This window comes from Artemia sp. Qi Xiang Cuo, chromosome 15 (assembly GCF_049724085.1).
Source record: "Artemia sp. Qi Xiang Cuo chromosome 15, ASM4972408v1, whole genome shotgun sequence".
NCBI lineage: Eukaryota > Metazoa > Arthropoda > Branchiopoda > Anostraca > Artemiidae > Artemia > Artemia sp. Qi Xiang Cuo.
Window position 1 is genome coordinate 28,765,295 of NC_142808.1, and position 19,259 is coordinate 28,784,553.

At 36.1% G+C, this 19,259-nt stretch overlaps 2 protein-coding genes across 4 annotated transcripts in view; both read left to right on the top strand.

Annotated features, from left to right (window-relative positions):
- The window catches only part of LOC148943520 (uncharacterized), an 87,849-nt gene extending 72,800 nt beyond the window's left edge, over positions 1-15,049 (top strand). For all 3 annotated transcript variants that reach the window (XM_089101769.1, XM_089101771.1, XM_089101770.1), the window contains exons 3-5: positions 7,155-8,573; positions 13,239-13,425; positions 14,734-15,049. In XM_089101769.1, coding sequence (XP_088957895.1) covers positions 7,155-8,573; positions 13,239-13,425; positions 14,734-15,019 — 1,892 coding nt within the window. In that variant the 3' untranslated portion in view covers positions 15,020-15,049. The remainder of the gene's footprint in view (positions 1-7,154; positions 8,574-13,238; positions 13,426-14,733) is intronic.
- The window catches only part of LOC148943518 (chorion peroxidase-like), a 353,933-nt gene that overhangs the window by 310,172 nt on the left and 24,502 nt on the right, over positions 1-19,259 (top strand). The gene's annotated exons all lie outside the window — the stretch shown is intronic.

Here is a 19,259-nt window from a genome sequence, read left to right on the forward strand (position 1 = left end):
TTGAAAATGTGCATGAATTCTTCATTTTTAGCCGTTTTACAGAGGTAATAAAGGAACATTTTGTATTTTTTCTAACTTTTGTGTGTTTTCGCAACAGAATGGCTCATATTTAAAACACTTATCCTTAGCTAGTTGAAAATGCGTATGAATTCTTCATTTTTAGCAGTTTTGCAGATGTAATTACGGAATAATTTGTATTTTTTCTAACTTTTGTGTGTTTTAGCAACAGAATGGCTCATATTTAAAACACTTACCCTTATCTAGTTGAAATTGTGTATGAATTCGTATTTTTGGGCAGATTTGGATAAGGTCTACTGGTAGCGGGGGTATATTTTATAACTATTGTGTGTTTTCGCAACAGACAGGCTCTGAGATTTTTAACTTACCCGTAGCTCGTTGAAACTGTGTTTGAATTCTTCATTTTTACACGTTTTGCTGAGGTAATAAAGGAATATTTTGTATTTTTTCTAACTTTTGTGTGTTTTCGCAGCAGAATGGCTCATATTTAAAACATTTACCCTTAGCTAGTTGAAAATGTGTATGTAATCTTAATTTTTACCCGTTATGAATCTTTAATATCTTTACTTAGTTCATTTTTTCTTAGTTTTGAGTGTTTTCACAATAGAATGGCACAAATTTATAAAGTTTACCCTTTAGCTAGTTGAAAATGCGTATGAATTCTTCATTTTTATCCATATTGCAGAGGTAATAAAGGATTATTTTGTATTTTTTCTAACTTTTGTGTGTTTTCGCAACAGAATGGCTCATATTTAAAACACTCACCCCTAGCTAGTTAAAAATGTGCACGAATTCTTCATTTTTAGCCGTTTTGCAGAGGTAATAAAGGAATATTTTGTATTTTTTCTAACTTTTGTGTGTTTTCGCAACAGAATGGCTCATATTTAAAACACTTACCCTTAGCTAGTTGAAAATGTTTATGAATTTTTCATTTTTAGCCGTAATGCAGATTTAAAAAACGAACATTTTGCATTTTTTCGAAATTTTGTGTGTTTTCTCAATATAATTGAAACTAATTTAAAAATTTACCCTTTAGATATTTTAAAATGTTTATTTATCCTTAATTTTTATCAGTATTGAAGAGGTAATCTAGGAACAGTTTACATTTTTTCTAACTTTTGTGTGTTTTCGCAACAGAATGGCTCATATTTAAAACACTTACCCTTAGCTAGTTGAAAATGTGTATGAATTCTTCATTTTTAGCCGTTTTGCAGAGGTAATAAAGGAATATTTTGTATTTTTTCTAACTTTTGTGTGTTTTCGCAACAGAATGGCTCATATTTAAAACACTTGCCCTTAGCTAGTTGAAAATGTGTATGAATTCTTCATTTTTAGCCGTATTTCAGAGGTAATAAAGGAATATTTTGTATTTTTTCTAACTTTTGTGTGTTTTTGCAATAGAATGGCTCATATTTAAAACACTTACCCTTAGCTAGTTGAAAATGTGTATGAATTCTTCATTTTTATCCGTATTGCAGAGGTAATAAAGGAATATTTTGTATTTTTTCTAACTTTTGTGTGTGTGTGTGTGTGTGTAAGTTTTTGTGTGTGTGTTTGTTTTGGCGTGTGTTTGTGAGTTTTGATGTGTGTGTGTGTGTTAGTTTTGTGTGTGTGTGTGTGTAAGTTTTTGTGTGCATGTAAGTTTTTGTGTGCTTGTAAGTTTTGGTGTGCATGTGTAAGTTTTTGTGTGTGTGTGTGTGTAAGTTTTTGTGTGTGTGTGTGTGTAAGTTTTGGCGTGTGTGTGTAAGTTTTGGCGTGTGTGTGTAAGTTTTCATGTGTGTGTGTGTTTCATTTTTTGTGTGTGTGTGTGAGTTTTTGTGTGTGTGTGTATGTTTTTGTGTGTGTTTAATTTTTTGTGTGCTGGGAATTGTTTGTGCTCATTTTTTTTTGTGCTTTGTTTTCTAAGAGTTTGTGTGTGTGTGTGTAATATTGATTTTTTCGAATCTGTTTTGTTTTTAGTTTATTTTTTTGTGTGTGTGTGTAAGTTTGTGTGTGTGTGTGTGTGTGTGTAATTTTTAGTTTGTGTAATGTTTTTTTGTGTGTGTGTGTGTATATATTTGTGTGTGTGTGTGTGTGTGTAAGTTTTTGTGTGCATGTAAGTTTTTGTGTGCATGTAAGTTTTCGTGTGCATGTTTAAGTTTTTGTGTGTGTGTGTGTGTGTGTAATTTTGTGTGTGTGTGTGTGTTAGTTTTGGCGTGTGTGTGTAAGTTTTCGTGTGTGTGTGTAAGTTTTCGTGTGTGTGTGTAAGTTTTTGTGTGTGTGTGTGTAAGTTTTTGTGTGTGTGTGTAAGTGTTTGTGTGCATGTATGGGGCCCGGGGGGGGACCTTTGGGGCCCGGGGAGGGCGTTTGGAGATCTGGGGGCCCTTGAGGATTGCGGGGTCTTTTGGGAGCCCGGGGGACCTTTGGGGACCGGGGGAGGGCCTTTGGGGCATAGGGAGGGCCTTTGGGGCACAGGGAGGGCCTTTGGGGGTCCGGGGGGCAGTTGGGGGCCTGGGGGACATTTGGGGGCCGGTTGGCCCTTTGGGAGCCCGGGACCTTTGGGGGCCGGGGGAGGGCCTTTGGGGCACAGGGAGGGCCTTTGGGGCACAGGGAGGGCCTTTGGGTGGCTGGGGGGGCAGTGGGGGCGCCGGGGGCCATTTGGGGACCGGTGGCGGGCCTTTGGGACCCCGTGGGGCCTTGGGGAGCGCGATGGGCCTTGGGGGGGCCTGGGGAGGGCCTTGGGGGGTCTGGGTGGGCCTTTGGGGACCGGTGGAGGGCCTTTGGGACCCCGTTGGTCCTTTGGGAGCTCGATGGGCCTTTGGGGGGCCCGGGGATGGCCTTTGGGGGTCTGGGTGTGCCTTTGGGGGGTGCCGGTGGCCCTTTGGGAGCTTGGGGGCCTTTGAGGACCGGGGGCTTCCTTCGGGGTTGGGGTAGGAGGATTGGAACCCTTTGGGGTTGGGTTAGAGGACCTCACAACACTGTTCAAATGAAACTTGTGTATTATAACGACCACAGAGTTTCACCATTAAATTCTCTTCTAAAATCTCTTCAAAAATCATCTTTTAAAATGTCTCTAATTGTTTCGCCGAAATAGTTCCATAACCTGTCTAAAACAGTTTCCCCCAAATAATCCCTAAACGTAATTCCGCGTGTTGCTTTTGTTTTTGGCATCTCTGCGCTAATGCATTTCAAATTAATAAGAAACCTGATTCCCGCGCTAAAACAATTCATCGCTAAGATGTTTCTTGGAGAATTGTTTCCATGGCCTTTGGCTATTAATATCCTTTGGAGTTCGACCAAAAGAGTTGTTTCCGAGGCAAAGACATTAATGACTTAGATCTATTCCTGGAGAATTGTTTCTATGCGAAAATTTTAAAAGTCTGACAGATGATGTCATTGGTTGATTGATCTGTCAAGAAATGGGAATTAATTTGTTGTTTCTAAGGGGAATTATTGATTCACGATAGGTGAATTGAGGTCGACAGCACGGGTGTTCCAAGGTCGATGTTGTTGTTGTTGTAAGTGCACGCTCTCAGCGAATGTCAAGGTCGATGTTGTTGTTGTTGACACATTGGAAAAAGAGGTCATTGACCCCATTCACCACGTGTTCTCCCTAATGACTCTATGCCCATATATGGAGCCCTGTCAGTATTCTATGCCCATATAAGGAATACTGTTTCCGGAAAACTCATAACATTTGGCTCGAGCAACAACAACAAATACTATTTCTGGATCATAAAATTCACGATCGATTACACAATCAATTTCACAGAAATTGACTTTCCCCTCGAGTCCTAGATCAATAACATTGTTCTCGTTAGAATTCAATGCGTATGTGAAACCTTCGTTCCGGAGTTATTACACATAGAAACATCAAATAAATCGACCTAGGAAAAAGAGGTCATTGATCGATTACGCAATCATTCTCCCTAGGGATTCCATGCCCATATATGGAGCCCCGTCAGTATTCTATGCCCATATAAGGAGCCCTGTCCGCGCTGGTACCCCCCATTCTACTGAGGGAGAGCTGAAAGTTATGAACTTTACCCAATGTTAACATATAGCATTGGTTATTGGGAAGTATACAGACGTTTTCAGGGGGAATTTTTTTTGGTAGTAGGGGGTGGGCGTGGGTCGGGGGTTATGTGGGAGGATCTTTCCATGAAGGAAGTTATCATGGGGGAAGGGACATTGCTATGAAGGGGGCGCCGGACTCCCCAGCATTATTTAAAAAAAAATCAGAAATTAAAAATAGAAAAACAAATTTTTCAACTGAAAGTAAGGAGCAACATCAAAACTTAAAACGAACAGAAAATATTAGCTATATGATTGGGTTCATCCCCTAGTCAATAACTCGCTCTTTAAGCCAAACATTTTTTAGTACTTTCATAAGAGCTATTTATTCTAATTAACGGCCTTTGTGATTAAGGGTCATTTTTAAAGAATTGGAACAAAATTCGAACTTTAGCTTAAAGAGCAAGGTATTGAATAGGGGGCAAACCCCCTAATATACGTATTAAAAATATATGAATATAGAAGTTCGATACGTAAGTTAATTCGTAAGCTACGTATATTTATTACTAATAAAAACGTTCGTAAATAAAATTCAACAAGTTTCGAAAAAGCCATTTAACCAAATAAAAGTAAAATTAATATGCAAATTTTGTTTTAATATTCATGTACGGCGAGCCAAAATCAAAACCTGCATTAATTCAAAAACGTTCAAAAATTAAGTAAAAAAAACAAGTTTTTTTTTAACTGAAAGTAAGGAGCGACATTAAAACTTAAAACGAACAGAAATTATTCCGTATATGAAAATGGCTGTCCCCTACTCAGCGCCTCGCTCTTTGCGCTAAAGTTTGACTTTCTCGCAACTCTATTTTTTTAAACAATAAAAAATTTTGGCGTAAAGAGCGAGGCGTTGAGGAGGGGACAGCCGCTTTCATATACGGAATAATTTCTGTTCGTTTTAAGTTTTAGTGTCGCTCCTTGCTTTCAGTTAAAAAAACTTGTTTTTTTTTATTTAATTACAATAAAGATTAACCGAAATAATAGTTAACATTCCTGGATAAATTTCAAATGGTATTTTATTCTCTCAAGAAAGCTTTGCTTAACCCACGAAAAGCACTTGTCCACCATGCATAGGTCGGTTGTTCACTAAATCAAGCTAAACTAAACCTACTATCAATTAAAAAGAAGCATATTAAGCACCAATATGTTATAATGCCTCCTCATTATTATTTCTTCAATTATTCCTGTTCTCACTCTTCTTCTTGTCTTTCAAACTTGTGGGCTCCCACGGCTGGTGGACGTAATTACCCTCTTAACCTTTGATGTTGGAAGTAGCTCCATACCTGTATTAAAAACGAAATTTGTCCTGGCGGCATGGTTTAAAGTTAGTAATGGCAAGCATTGATGGGCTCCAATCCCCAGGAAGCAGTTAGAAATACTAACTGTAGGTAAGAATCGGATAAAGGGCTACTGGACTGATTTGCAGAAAACAGTTAAGAGGGTGGACAGAGGAGCAGAAAGATTGACAACTGACGCCATTTATACAAGCAAACACTTTTGAACACAAATTAAGGTCACGAACAGATAACATACTTTTTTTTCACACTACGAATAATACCAATCATAAAGATTATCCATAATCCATTATCAGCTTTTTGCCTCAACCCAATTATCACCCACGTAATATAACCTTGACATTCAATCCGCATTTAAATTGGCTGTAGTTAGTCGAGTTTCCAAATAAAATCAAAATCCTGTTTTTAAAGGCATATTACCCATCATGCCAGATGTCAATTATCTGTTTTCATAAGACTCAACCGTCATAAGGGACTGTAAATGACTGTAATTTGAAGATTTCATCTATATAGTTAATAATTTACTTTAGAACCATATAAAACATTGTCAAAAATTATGTTGGTAATAATTTCCAGGAAATGTAAATGATATGGTTTTTCTCATCCTCCAAAATCTGGAAAATATAGCCCCTTCAAATTCAGTCTGAGTGTCAGTTGCAAGAAGAAAAGGTAAAGCAAACTCAGGGTTTCGGACTATCCACCTGCGTTTATTAATTTTTCAAACATTTTCTGCTGTCTTTTTCGTTGATTCACAGAACCTGGGATTCCCTTTTAGTTAATCTTGACAGAAGGTTTGCTATTGCGGTGTAACTTGGGATTAATCACTGATAATACCCTGCCAATGGTAGGAATGAGATTTGTTGTATTTCGGGCAGCCGCATTTTAGATCTCTTGCGTCTTATCCTGGCATTGGGGCTATTTTTCTCTTTCCAATTTGATGATTCATGGTAAGCAAAATTATTGGGGAGAGTCACTACCCCAATGTACCTTTCAGAAGCAAAACCCTATGCAGAAATAAATAAGAGTTCCAAATAGGGACAGGTCCTTTTATTATACAGTGAAAAAAAAATATAAACAAAGGCTCTAGATATTTCGATGATACGTCGGTCATCATCATCAGTAGAGTTACTAACGTATCAAAATTAAAACAGACTATATTTATACTAAACAAAATAATCACTTCAGGATCAATGCAGGTCACCAGTTCATTGACTTAAAAAGTTCACTAACTGTTCTTGAATTTTGTAATACTTTATTATTATGCTTTATTATGCTGCATCTGATGGTGTAGTTTTAATTAAGGTCACTTAACTTTTTGGAGGTGTTTCTCCCATTTTTTAAAAATAAAGCAATTTTTTTCAGGCTTGTAGCTCCTGATAGGTAACATTAAACTAAATAAGTAATTTTTATTTAAAATAATCATAAACAGCCAATATTTTTGATGTATTAATTGTTATCAAAATTCCTTTCTGTTTAGAGTTTTGGTTACTCTTGGGCCGAGTAGTTCCTAACTTACGTTCATTAGTCGTTACCACGAACTGTTTGATTGACATTTACGAAAAATACTTTATTTTTAATTGTAACTCAAACATAAATATTTTATTGGTTACCTTTACTGACTATTATAACTTAAAAACAAAGAGTTAAAAATGTCTTCCTTTGAGATTTATTTTACCTGTTAGAATTTCAAAACTAAATTTCTCTTAATATATTGTTTATGTCTTCCTGTAGTTGTATCCTAAACTGTATGTATGTTTAGAAACAATAATTGTAATTCTTTTGAATTTTCAGTGCAAGAAAGGAGCTCTCGTTATTTGAAAATAAAGCCAAAATCTTGTAAAGGTCCAGAAGGGAACTGGGGAGTCTGTATGTTCAACTATGAATGTGCCAGACTAAAAGGAACAGTATTAGCTACATGTGTCGACGGTTTTCTTTTTGGAGCATGTTGCCAGACTGACGTAGATGCAGCTATTGCAGTTATTGTGTCATCAACTGCAAATGTTGCAAAGCCCCCATTAGCTGATACAACAGAACCTCCGGAAATAGATAATATTCTAAGTGGTGCTGCGTCACCACAAGACATTGAAGAATTGCAGAAAAAAGTTCTGACATTGCATGCTACAGGAAATCTATTTATGTCTCATTTGCATAGTGAAAGTGACGGAACTATAATGGGTATGCAAAATAATGCAGAACCCGGTGCTTTGAGTTCAACTGAAGTTCAAGATGAAGCAAATGTATTGAGTAACGAAGTAAAATCTGGTGAGTTGAATAGTGTTAATTTTACAGAAGCACTTGTAAATAATAACACTGTGACTTATTCAACTACGACTGTACTAACAACTATGGTTACTCCATATATAAGCGAAAGTGATAATTCTACCTCAAGTACTGGAATTATAAAAATGACTCCTGTCTCTTCAGTAAGTGACGAAAGCCTTGCCATCAAAACTGTTAATTTGTCTAATGACCATAATTTATACCCAAATCAAGACAATTTTTTGGTACCTTCGGCCGAAGAAGAGAAATTTTTACAGGCATCTGTAAACTCAACTGCATATCCAAGTCTGGCAACTGAATCTGGCAACAATCCTCCATCTCCATCGACACCCAAGGTGGAAAAACAAAAGATCAGTACCACTACTTGGCCAACATCAACTCTTCAAACTAGACTGACTAAACTACCAGTCAGACTACCAAACTTGACTCCTGACCAAGTTTCTACTTGGAAGGGAGGACTCATTACCTGGACCATACCAAGTGATTCTGCTCATACAACTCCTCTTACTTGGACTGTGAAAATTCCAGCAAAGTTGCATACACAAATTGACAATGATATAGGCACTAGTAGTGACAATAAAATAGGTTCAGATAAAGTTCCTGCGCCTATTGTTGCAGGATATGATAGTCAGTTTGTTGGTGGCCTGAATCATTCGATCAAGCCCCCGTCAACAGAAAATTCTGTAAACAAAGGAACCGACACGATCAAACCAGCGGAATTGCTTCAATATCTTGTATCAAATCCTCCAAAATGGGTGGTTGAAGAGCTGTTATCTGATTTGACAGGTTTAGAAAGTGGGAAACCAGAATCAGTTCTCGACAATCAATTGATCAGAGACTCGAAGTTAACAACAACCACGAGCAGTACAACAACAACGACGACAACAACAACTACAAGTGCCCCTAAAAGGAAATTGGACTACAGAACAGGTAATGAACTTTTTCTTTTAACTTTTAGTAACTTGCACTCAAAGTAAACAAACTTTTACTAAATTCTTCTAAGGCCAGTTTATTCACAGTTTACAGGATGTGGTATTGAGGGTGTACGGGGGTACCCGTAGGCTCATGGTGTGCAGGATATTTGGTGAGATAAACATTGCCTTATTATTACTTTTTTTTTAATGAGTCTTTCCAGGAATGATTCCTAATGGTCGCATCATCTCACACTGAAAGTTATTAACACTGTTATACCTCGATTTTATCAATACTTTTAGCAGAAAGGACAACATTTTACGCATTATTCATGCCAATATCATATCAAGATTGAAATTTTTATATTTTTGAAACAACACACCATTATAGTTCAGTTTTTGTGCTTAAAACTCAATGATGGTTGTCGATTTTTCTGTCCTGGGGTACTGAATATTTTATATATAGTCTTTCATTTGTTTTTAATTAATAATGTCTGAAATTTATTCCAGGCCAAAGTTAAACATATAAAGAAACGAACAAATCGATGCCAATCAAAGACAAAAAGTCCTAGTAGATTTTTCATGCAAGGGAATGATAGATGGCATTTCACATTACGTATCTCACTAACAAACACAGCAAGATAAAACCACAATTTTTGGACTTGATTGTGTTCAACAAGTATTTCATTTTCTTAATGTAGCTTACCAAACTGTCAATCTTATTGTGAATAATGTTCAGTTTTTTATGTTTTTTTTATTGCTGTGAAATTCATAACGCTAAAGTATACAGGAAAAATAGATTTTTTTTTGCATTGTAACAGGAAAAAAGGCCTTAAGAAACCTTGGTATGGTTGTAGAAGTAGTTTCAGCTTAGTAAAAAGAAACCTTGGACTATTGTAGCGAAGTAACTAAAATTTAAATACACATGTTTAAAAATATTCCAGAAATGATTGTTCGGAAATAGTCGCTTTTATTCAGATTAAAAAAAAAACTAAATTCTGAAAAACATACTAAAACCCCTTAAAACAGGACGCCAAATCGAAAGAAAAAAGTACACAAACGAGTGAGAAAGCTTTCCAACTGATTCCGGTTCGGAAACGGTAGCTATTACTTAGATTCAACAGAACAGTTCTTTCGAAAAGGATTCTGAAACCCCTCAAACGTGACATCAAATCGAAATAAAAGATACACCATTGAAATTGTCACTGTCGGACAGCTTGAAATGAGGTTCTACAGTCTGCTTCTGAAAAATAAGGAAAATCTCATTTTTCCATTGGTATCACAGATACGTCTTCGTTTTTAGTTTTATTCCCCGTGGACGATGGATGGTCTTAGAGAGACAATTAAGGACCCATATGAAAGCTGGTGTTAATTACCATGTATTTGTGTTTGTAAATTGACATTGATACGTTTGAGTGCCATTTCTGTTCGGAATTTCTCGAATGGAAAGGGTTGGAAAGAATTTAGTCTCTCCAAAAAAAGTTACTACTAAGAAATATTGCTGGAATAGACATAAAATCAATTGGTTATCTAAATTAAGTACCAGGTGATGCCAAGTTACATGGAACTAGGAATTTATGTATTCTTAAATTCTGAAACAGACGAATTAGGGCTTGTATGAAGACTGTAATTGGCTTCCAAAATAACGTTGATAGCATTTCATTTGAATGGTTTTATGGGATGAAAAACTGACACTTTCGAGTACTATTTCTGTAAGGAACAAGATAAGAAAACTTCTAGTTCCTCTTAAGAAAGGTATTGTTAAGTTGAACAGCTAAAATAGGCTCGTCCCCAATTGGATGATTAGGTGAAGTACGAAAACCTCTTGAAACTAAGACCAGGCATGTCTTAGAATAATAAGACACGTTGTACTTCCATATTCAGTGGAGGGTTCGTTTGACATGAGAGTTGTAAGGAAATCAATAACCCTCTTTTCCACTTGTTTTAATAAAAAGAAAAGTGTGGAGTCAAAAACCTGGATATTAGTACATACTAATAGCCAAAAAACAAAGTCTTAATCTATTCATTTTATTTGAAGTATTGTCCATGTTTCCCTTCAAAAATGAATTTTAATAACTAGATATATTTATGATGGTTTAAAGCTAATGATAATATGTAGCATACATAAACTCTCCATAACTATTATTTATAACGGCCAGCTGGTGCATGTTAGTTGAAAAGTTGGAACGAGGTCAGTAGTAAAACTTATGCTACTATTTTATTTTAACAAAAACTCATGTTGACCTTCTTTCGGTATGAACGCAGAAGCTAGGCAAAGGTTAATGAGTTACCTTTTCATAAACTAAAATTTAGCAAAGACATACCCAGCAATAAGAAAAGAGTTTTTGCGATGGAAGTAAATGTAGAAATTATAACCTAAAATTAAAAAAAAATTTCAAAGCAGCCTTCAGAAAACTAACTGGGTATATCGTAAGGCTCTTAATTGTCTTTCAAAAGCCATTATGTTTAGTACAGGATTGCTCTGTATTTCTGTTTATGTATTCTTGAAACAGACGAATTAGGGCTTGTATGAAGACTTTAATTTACTTTCACCCAGTTTCTGTGAAATAACGTTGATAGCATCACATTTGAATGGTTTTATGGGATGAAAAACTGACACTTTCGGGTACTATTTCTGTAAGGAACAAGATAAGAAAACTTCTTGTTCCTCTTAAGAAAGGTATTGTAAAGTTGAACATCTAAAATTGGCTCGTCCCCGATTGGATGATTAGGTGAAGTACGAAAACCTCTTGAAACTAAGACCAGGCATGTCTTAGAATAATAAGGCACGTTGTACTTCCATATTCAGTGGAGGGTTCGTTTGACATGAGAGTTGTAAGGAAATCAATAACCCTCTTTTCCACTTGTTTTAATAAAAAGAAAAGTGTGGAGTCAAAAACCTGGATATTAGTACATACTAATAGCCAAAAATGAAAGTCTTGATCTATTCATTTTAGTTGAAGTATTGTCCATGTTTCCCTCTAAAAATGAATCTTAATAACTACACATATTTATGATGGTTTAAAGCTAATGATAATATATAGAATACATAAACTCTCTATAATTATTATTTATAACGGCCAGCTGGTGCATGTTCGTTGGAAAGTTGGAACGAGGTCAGGAGTAAAACTTATGCTACTATTTTATTTTAACAAAAACTCATGTTGACCTTCTTTTGGTATGAACGCAGAAGCTAGGCAAAGGTTAATGAGTTACCTTTTCATAAACTAAAATTTAGCAAAGACATACCCAGCAATAAGAAAAGAGTTTTTGCGATGGAAGTAAATGTAGAAATTATAACCTAAAATAAAAAAAAAATTTCAAAGCAGCCTTCAGAAAACTAACTGGGTATATCGTAAGGCTCTTAATTGTCTTTCACAAGCCATGATGTTTAGTATAGGATTGCTCTGTATTTCTGTTTATGTATTCTTGAAACAGACGAATTAGGGCTTGTATGAAGACTTTAATTTACTTTCACCCAGTTTCTGTGAAATAACGTTGATAGCATCACATTTGAATGGTTTTATGGGATGAAAAACTGACACTTTCGGGTACTATTTCTGTAAGGAACAAGATAAGAAAACTTCTTGTTCCTCTTAAGAAAGGTATTGTAAAGTTGAACATCTAAAATTGGCTCGTCCCCGATTGGATGATTAGGTGAAGTACGAAAACCTCTTGAAACTAAGACCAGGCATGTCTTAAAATAATAAGGCACGTTGTACTTCCATATTCAGTGGAGGGTTCGTTTGACATGAGAGCTGTAAGGAAATAAATAACCCTCTTTTCCACTTGTTTTAATAAAAAGAAAAGTGTGGAGTCAAAAACCTGGATATTAGTACATACTAATAGCCAAAAATGAAAGTCTTGATCTATTCATTTTAGTTGAAGTATTGTCCATGTTTCCCTCTAAAAATGAATCTTAATAACTACACATATTTATGATGGTTTAAAGCTAATGATAATATATAGAATACATAAACTCTCTATAATTATTAATAACGGCCAGCTGGTGCATGTTCGTTGGAAAGTTGGAACGAGGTCAGGAGTAAAACTTATGCTACTATTTTATTTTAACAAAAACTCATGTTGACCTTCTTTTGGTATGAACGCAGAAGCTAGGCAAAGGTTATTGAGTTACCTTTTCATAAACTAAAATTTAGCAAAGACATACCCAACAATAAGAGCAGAGTTTTTGCGATGGAAGTAAATGTAGAAATTATAACCTAAAATTAAAGAAATTTTAAAGCAGCCTTCAGAAAAATAACTGGGTATTTCGTAAGGCTCTTAATTGTCTTTCACAAGCCATGATGTTTAGTATAGGATTTAAAATTTCAAAAAATTTCAAGTCTAAAGAATTTAAGCCGCTTAAAACATTCTAAGATGTTTTATTTTTATGTTGCAAAAAAAAAAAAAATAATAATAAAGCGCTTTATCTGTCTGCTGTTCAAAATGTCTGTGAGAAAACAGTTTTGACAAGAAGAGTTAGCCTGTGACAGTTCTACTTGAATGCCATTTACAACAGATATATAGCTTAATCCCGCTATATAACTCTCTTAAAAAACAATGTAAAATCACTTTAAAAAAAAAATCAATCATTTTGTGAAATACACTGACAAATCAGTTTATACTTTATTTTGTGTATCTTGACTGTTACTTTTGTGTACAATCAAAAACTCAATTGTAGATTGCGGCGTCCAGCCTTTAAGTCCTCAAGGAAGAATTGTTGGAGGGAAGCAAGCTTCATATGGAAGATTTCCGTGGCAAGTCCTAATTAGAGAGTCCTCGTGGTTTGGAATATTTACTAAAAACAAATGTGGAGGAGTTCTCATTGCAGACAAATGGGTGATAAGTGCTGCACATTGCCAACCAGGGTGAGTAGCAATCATATAACAAAAGACTAAAACATCTTATCATGCATACAGTAAAACTTGAACCAATAGATCCCAGGGGAATGTGAAACCGGATTGATTTAGTTTTGATAAAAACTCTTTGCCGAACTTTAAGCAAAGGGGCCAAATAAAGTTTTTCTTATTGTTTTTATTCTGGGGACTTTACATAAGCGAATATTAGCCTAATGTAACTCACAGCCACCTTCAAAGAGACTCAGTCCCATGTCTTAACCAAAAATTAACTGCAAAGTTTAGCATGTACGAATCATAATTAAAATGAGTAGTTTGAGAGCTGCTAAAATTTATTAATAGTGCCTTATTTGGGATTGATAAAATTGAACCACCAATCAGAAAACTGAAACTTGTCCCCAAAGTACAAAAAAACGAAATATACATCATGTTTGGTAACAACAGGTTAAATTTACAATCGAAAATTATTTGGCGTTAACTCAATTTCCCACAACACAACCCTAACACCACAGCTACAGAATTTCCACCATAATTGGCATCCAAAGATTCTTGACCTTGGTGTTTAGCGGTTGAATATTGCGGCGCTGCATTTCTTTTAACCCCTACTTTGTTTGGCAAATTTTTTATTGACTGTTTAAGTGTTAAGGCTAAATGCACCAGCGCACAATAGCATGCATCTAATACTGAATACTGTAAAAACAGCTTTATCTTTTGGTATCTAGGAATTTTCATCGATAGCATATATACTCTATTTGGCCAAAATCATTGTCTTATGGCAGAAAAATGGTAGATGTCACCATTTTTTATTTTTTTTTTTTATTTAAAAAGGTCTAATGTCTTAACGCTTTTCCTTGTAATAAATCCTCTCCCGACCACTGGTTTGACACGATTACCTCACCTCTGGGGAAAAAAAATAATAAAAAAAAGTAAATAAATTAATAAACATGTATCTGTGGCGATTTCTGAGATCCGTGAAGAGGAAGACTGAAGAGATTGGGATAGAGGAGGACCATCCGCAGCTGCATTGGCTTCAGGTGGCTCGATGCTGCAGTGACTTATTAGAAGTAACAGTAGTAGTGACAAATTCATAATTTTTTTTAGAATTTTGTGGTGTAATTTTTGTCAAAACCACAATCCCTTTCGAGGGGAGAGCCTCTTTTTCTTATGGAGCTCATTCAAATTTTGGTGTATTTAGATATTGATGGTTAACTTTTAAATGAATTAATTTGAAACGTTTTAAATCGGCATAAAGATTGGTCCATGACTTCGCATTCTTATCAGTTTTTGTCGCCTGTTTTGTTTACAACATATGTATTTCAGGTTCTTGAGTCAACTTGTTGTGCTTCTTGGAGAGCATGACATAAGCAACAAAGGGAATAAAATATCAACTGAAACTCGAAATGTCAAAAGGGTGATACGACACAAGGATTATGTTGAAAAAACTTTTGAAAATGATTTAGCTTTACTTGAATTGGAGACACCTATCACAAGGAAGCCTAATATTGTTCCCATCTGCCTACCTCCCCAAGGTGCCGGGTCATTTGTGAGTAAAAATGCAATCGTATCTGGATGGGGAAAATTAAGCGTCAGTAAGTTCCACTTTTGAAATATTCTATAAGTTGTTAGTTTTGTGATTAGAAACCTGTTAGTACTCGTAAGAATAAGGGTTATACAATTGAGGAATGAGAGATATTTTCAAAATCACGGACATAGGATTAGTTTCTGAATCAGCGGATAAAGGATGACAGGTTGCCAAAAATTGTCCTTGTCAGCCAACCATCTAGGGCCAATCGAAAAAGAGGGTTTACAGAGGGAAGTTTTAATATATTGGGATGGAGGAGTGTGCGCAGCTATGTTGGCCTCAGTTCGCTTGATGGTCCAGTGACTTGTTAGTAGTAGTAGTAGTATTTTAAGCCAATAGTTCGCATTGATTATATATACTAAGACCATATCCAGGGAGAGAGCCCCCCCCCTCCCCCCAAAAGAAATTGTATAAAAGTGAACATTTTGAGACTCTCATGTAATGTTAAAGCTGTCAGACATTTAGTTTTAAAAGTTGTCAAACAGTAAAGAGAACTGCCTTCTATCTAAAGCCATTATAAACATTGCTGAACACAAACAACACCTTATTTGAATAAATCTGGCGATTTTTTAGAGAAGGGGAATCTATAAAATTGGAATTTGTGCTGCTTTGGGATATATCTAAGATATCCTAGAGCTTCTTTGGAAAGAGATCTTAGAGGTGGAAGAGAGGTAAGTTTCCTAGATCTCCATTATAGAAGGGAAAACCCTACAACTAAATAGATAGTTTAACGAGAGAATTTGTTTCCAGCCTTTCGTGGTAATGAATCGTAAGGAAAACACAATACCCATCCATAGCAACCACATTTTAAAAAGAGACATTTAAAAACACTTATTGGATTAAAATAATATTTATTTTATACATATTTAAAGACTGTGATTGCTGTTAATTTTATATTTGAATAAAAGCATTTATTAATCAAATTATTTTTTTTTGTTTCAGAAAAGGAGGGCAAAAAATTCCAAAAAGTGCTTAAGCTATCAAGCCTTTTGTCAGGCCGACAAAAAGAAACTTGCTTTTGGAGACCGTTCCCACATCCTAAAATATGCTTTTTTAAGGTCAACTTGGTGCAAGGTGTAAGTTTAGAGTTGTTCCGAAAAAAATGTTGTTTGAGCCTTGTTTGGGCCCCATTTCGGGGAAGCCTGTGCTTCCAAACTAGAATTTTTTGTACAACAGGATCCTATTGGCCATGACACTTGCCGTTATACGTCTCAAGCCCTTCAAAAAAGAATTCCACAGCTAAAATCTTGTTCGTACTTGCCGTTCCACTTGCCTCGGGAAGTTACAGATTTAAGTTTCAAGCCGTTCGAAAGCTTAAAGCATTTTGTAGGTCCTTTCCAGGGCCCACTTTTTAGGGAAGACCAATGTCATTATTTACCTGTGTATTTGGGTCCCCTTATCCCAGGAATTCAAAGACATGCATCTCAAGCCAATTAGAAAAACGCTTCTCGGGCCATTTCAGGTCACACTTATGGGCTTTGGGGAGGGGGGCAGGCCACCAAACAGTTATTTTTCTTAGCAAAAGTTACTTTTGGCAAATAAAACGTTCCTAATTGAAATAAAAATAACTTCGCCCATGGGGGAAGTTTTCCCCCATGAAAACTTCCTCCATGGGAAGATTCTCCTACGTAAACCCCGATCCCCCCCCACTACCAGAAAAATACCCCCTGAAAACGTCTGTATACTTCCCAATAACCAATACTATATGTAAACATTGGGCAAAGTTCATAACTTGCAGCCCTTCCCTCGGGGACTGTGGGGGATTAAGTCATCCTCAAAGACATGGTTATTATATTTTTTGACAATGCTGAACAAAATGGCTATCTCAAAATTGTGATCGGATGACTTTCGGAAAACAAAGTGATAAAGGGCATATAGTTTCCCTTTAATTTGTTTTTCACTTAAAAAGGGCACTAGAACTTCTAATTTTTGATCGAATGAGACCTTCCGCGATATTTTAGAACCACTGGGTCGATACGATCATCCATGGGAAAAAAAAAAAACAAAAACACGCATCCGTGATCTTTCTTCTGGCAAAAAAAAAATTACAAAATTCCCATTTTTGCAGATAGGAGCTTGAAACCTCTACAGTAGGGTTCTCTGATGCGTTGAATCTGACGGTGTGATTTTAATTAAGTTTCTATGAATTTAAGGGGGTGTTTCCCCCTTTTTTCAAAAAGTAAGGCAAATTTTCTCAGGCGCTTAACTTTTGACGCGTTAGACTAAACTTGATGAAACTTATATATTTGAAATCAGCATAAAAATCTAATTCTTTTGATGTATCTATTGGTATCAGAAATTCCTTTTTTAGGGTTTCGGTTATTATTGAGCTGGGTCGCTCTTTACTAACAATTCGTTACCACGAACTGTTTGATAATGAAAACACAAAGTCAAGATCTGCTAGTCACACACCGACGCTTATTTGGATGCCAATGTCCCCGATTCCGGTGCACAGAATCAACTAAAACAGAAAAAAGCGCAAGGGAGAGGACAAACCCACTTGACTCACAAAAGCACAAGGGAGATGACACACCCTCTGGACTCTTAAGGTTATATAGAAATAACTTGTATTTTCTTTGTGGGTTCGACCGTATTACTTCGTGTTTTCCATCAGAGCAGTGATTTTTGTTACAGTTTTTCTTGAACCCCATAATACAGAGAGTCTTCAACTGTGATTCCCGGTGGACTACGCCTAAGGCCTTTTTCAAAATCTACCATGACAATGTACACCTTTTGCCTCCATCCATTGCAGTCCATGGTTAACATGTCAGCATATGCATAAGGATAAATGGAGCAGTAGTGACATGGGTGGAAGCGCTGTCATTTGCTCCCTAGGAGTTTACCTAAGATAGCCCAGATCGAATGGATGATCATCCGTGAAAATATTTTCTCTGTGATGGAAAGGAAACTGATACTTTAATCAATCTGTTGATCAATCAATTAATTTATTTAAGGAAAACATAAAAATTACCAAGTTTTAGACCCCCACAAAGTCTCTTTGGCATGTGAGAGTGTATCTCGAGTTATTCTGTAACTTCTCTAGTTATTGTGCTTAAATGTGTCCTGTTTCTAGAAAAAAAATTATTAGTATTTTTTCTCTATTATTCTTTTTCTCTTCTTTCGCTTTGACTTTTTCCTCTGATTTCTAGATACTCGTAAAGAATACAATCAACACAGTTGCTGGCACTTAATTAGCTTCCGATTATTTCTACAATTATCCCAGTGTTTCCAGCGACCATGCGGTTTTTATTTTGCGAGCGGCTTGTTTCAGTTTCTCGGTCAACGGCTTGCTTTTTTTTAAGATTCAGTAGAGAGGCTGGGTAAAATTTTACTGCATTCGAAGGCTCTGTCTGTTAAGAACTATCTTGGAGTGTTAGGCCCATACTTGAGACATTTTATCAAGATCTATCACTGCATACCTTTTCCATCTTCCATTGGTCTATTTAGCCTATTACATATTCCTATGAATATCTTTGATGATTGTATAGACTGCACTGGAATCATAAAGCTTTACCCCTTTCCCCCTTATCTGTCTTCATATCTAGATAGATGGGGTTATATCCCTTTGTGATACTTTTCAGTAGCTTACCTTGATTTGGAAACACTTGTTTACTCCCGACTACTCAATATTGTCTCCGCTATTTAGAAGGCGCTGTTTTAGTGGATTACGACTGTCGATAAAGGTTCCCGTCCGATAAGACAACCAATTAATTTTTAATCTGTTGTTGTACCAGATTATTTCTGCTTCTCTTAGGATGTTCCAGGTCTCATTGTCTCACCTGAATTCAAATCTAAGGTGAAGCTGTCAAAATTGCTTGTAAACTACATAGTGAATTTTTGACAAGCTGCAGAATCGTAAAGCTTTTCGGGTCATTGCCAGATTTTTCTTTTAATTGAGATGTTTGTGTTGCTTTCAATTTGAGAGATAGCTTTACTCTTATCAAGACATGGTGTGAAGTGATGTGGTCTTCTCTGTAGGGTTTTGTATCTACTATTTGTAAGTTCCACATTTTGTGGAAACTTACATATGGGAGAAGGCTCCTTACTATACTTACTATACGTAAGTATAGTAGTAAGTATAGTAGGTAACTTACTATACGGGAGAAGGCTCCTCCGATGATTAGGTCATTTGTTAATGCAAAGTACTCTAACAGTGTCCTAATCTTGTCATAGGCAGTGCAATAGTGCTGCCTATGTAAAGAGCGAAGTGAACAAAATGTGTTATTTTTTTTCACTAAGGCACTTCGTATAGAAGGAGCTGTCG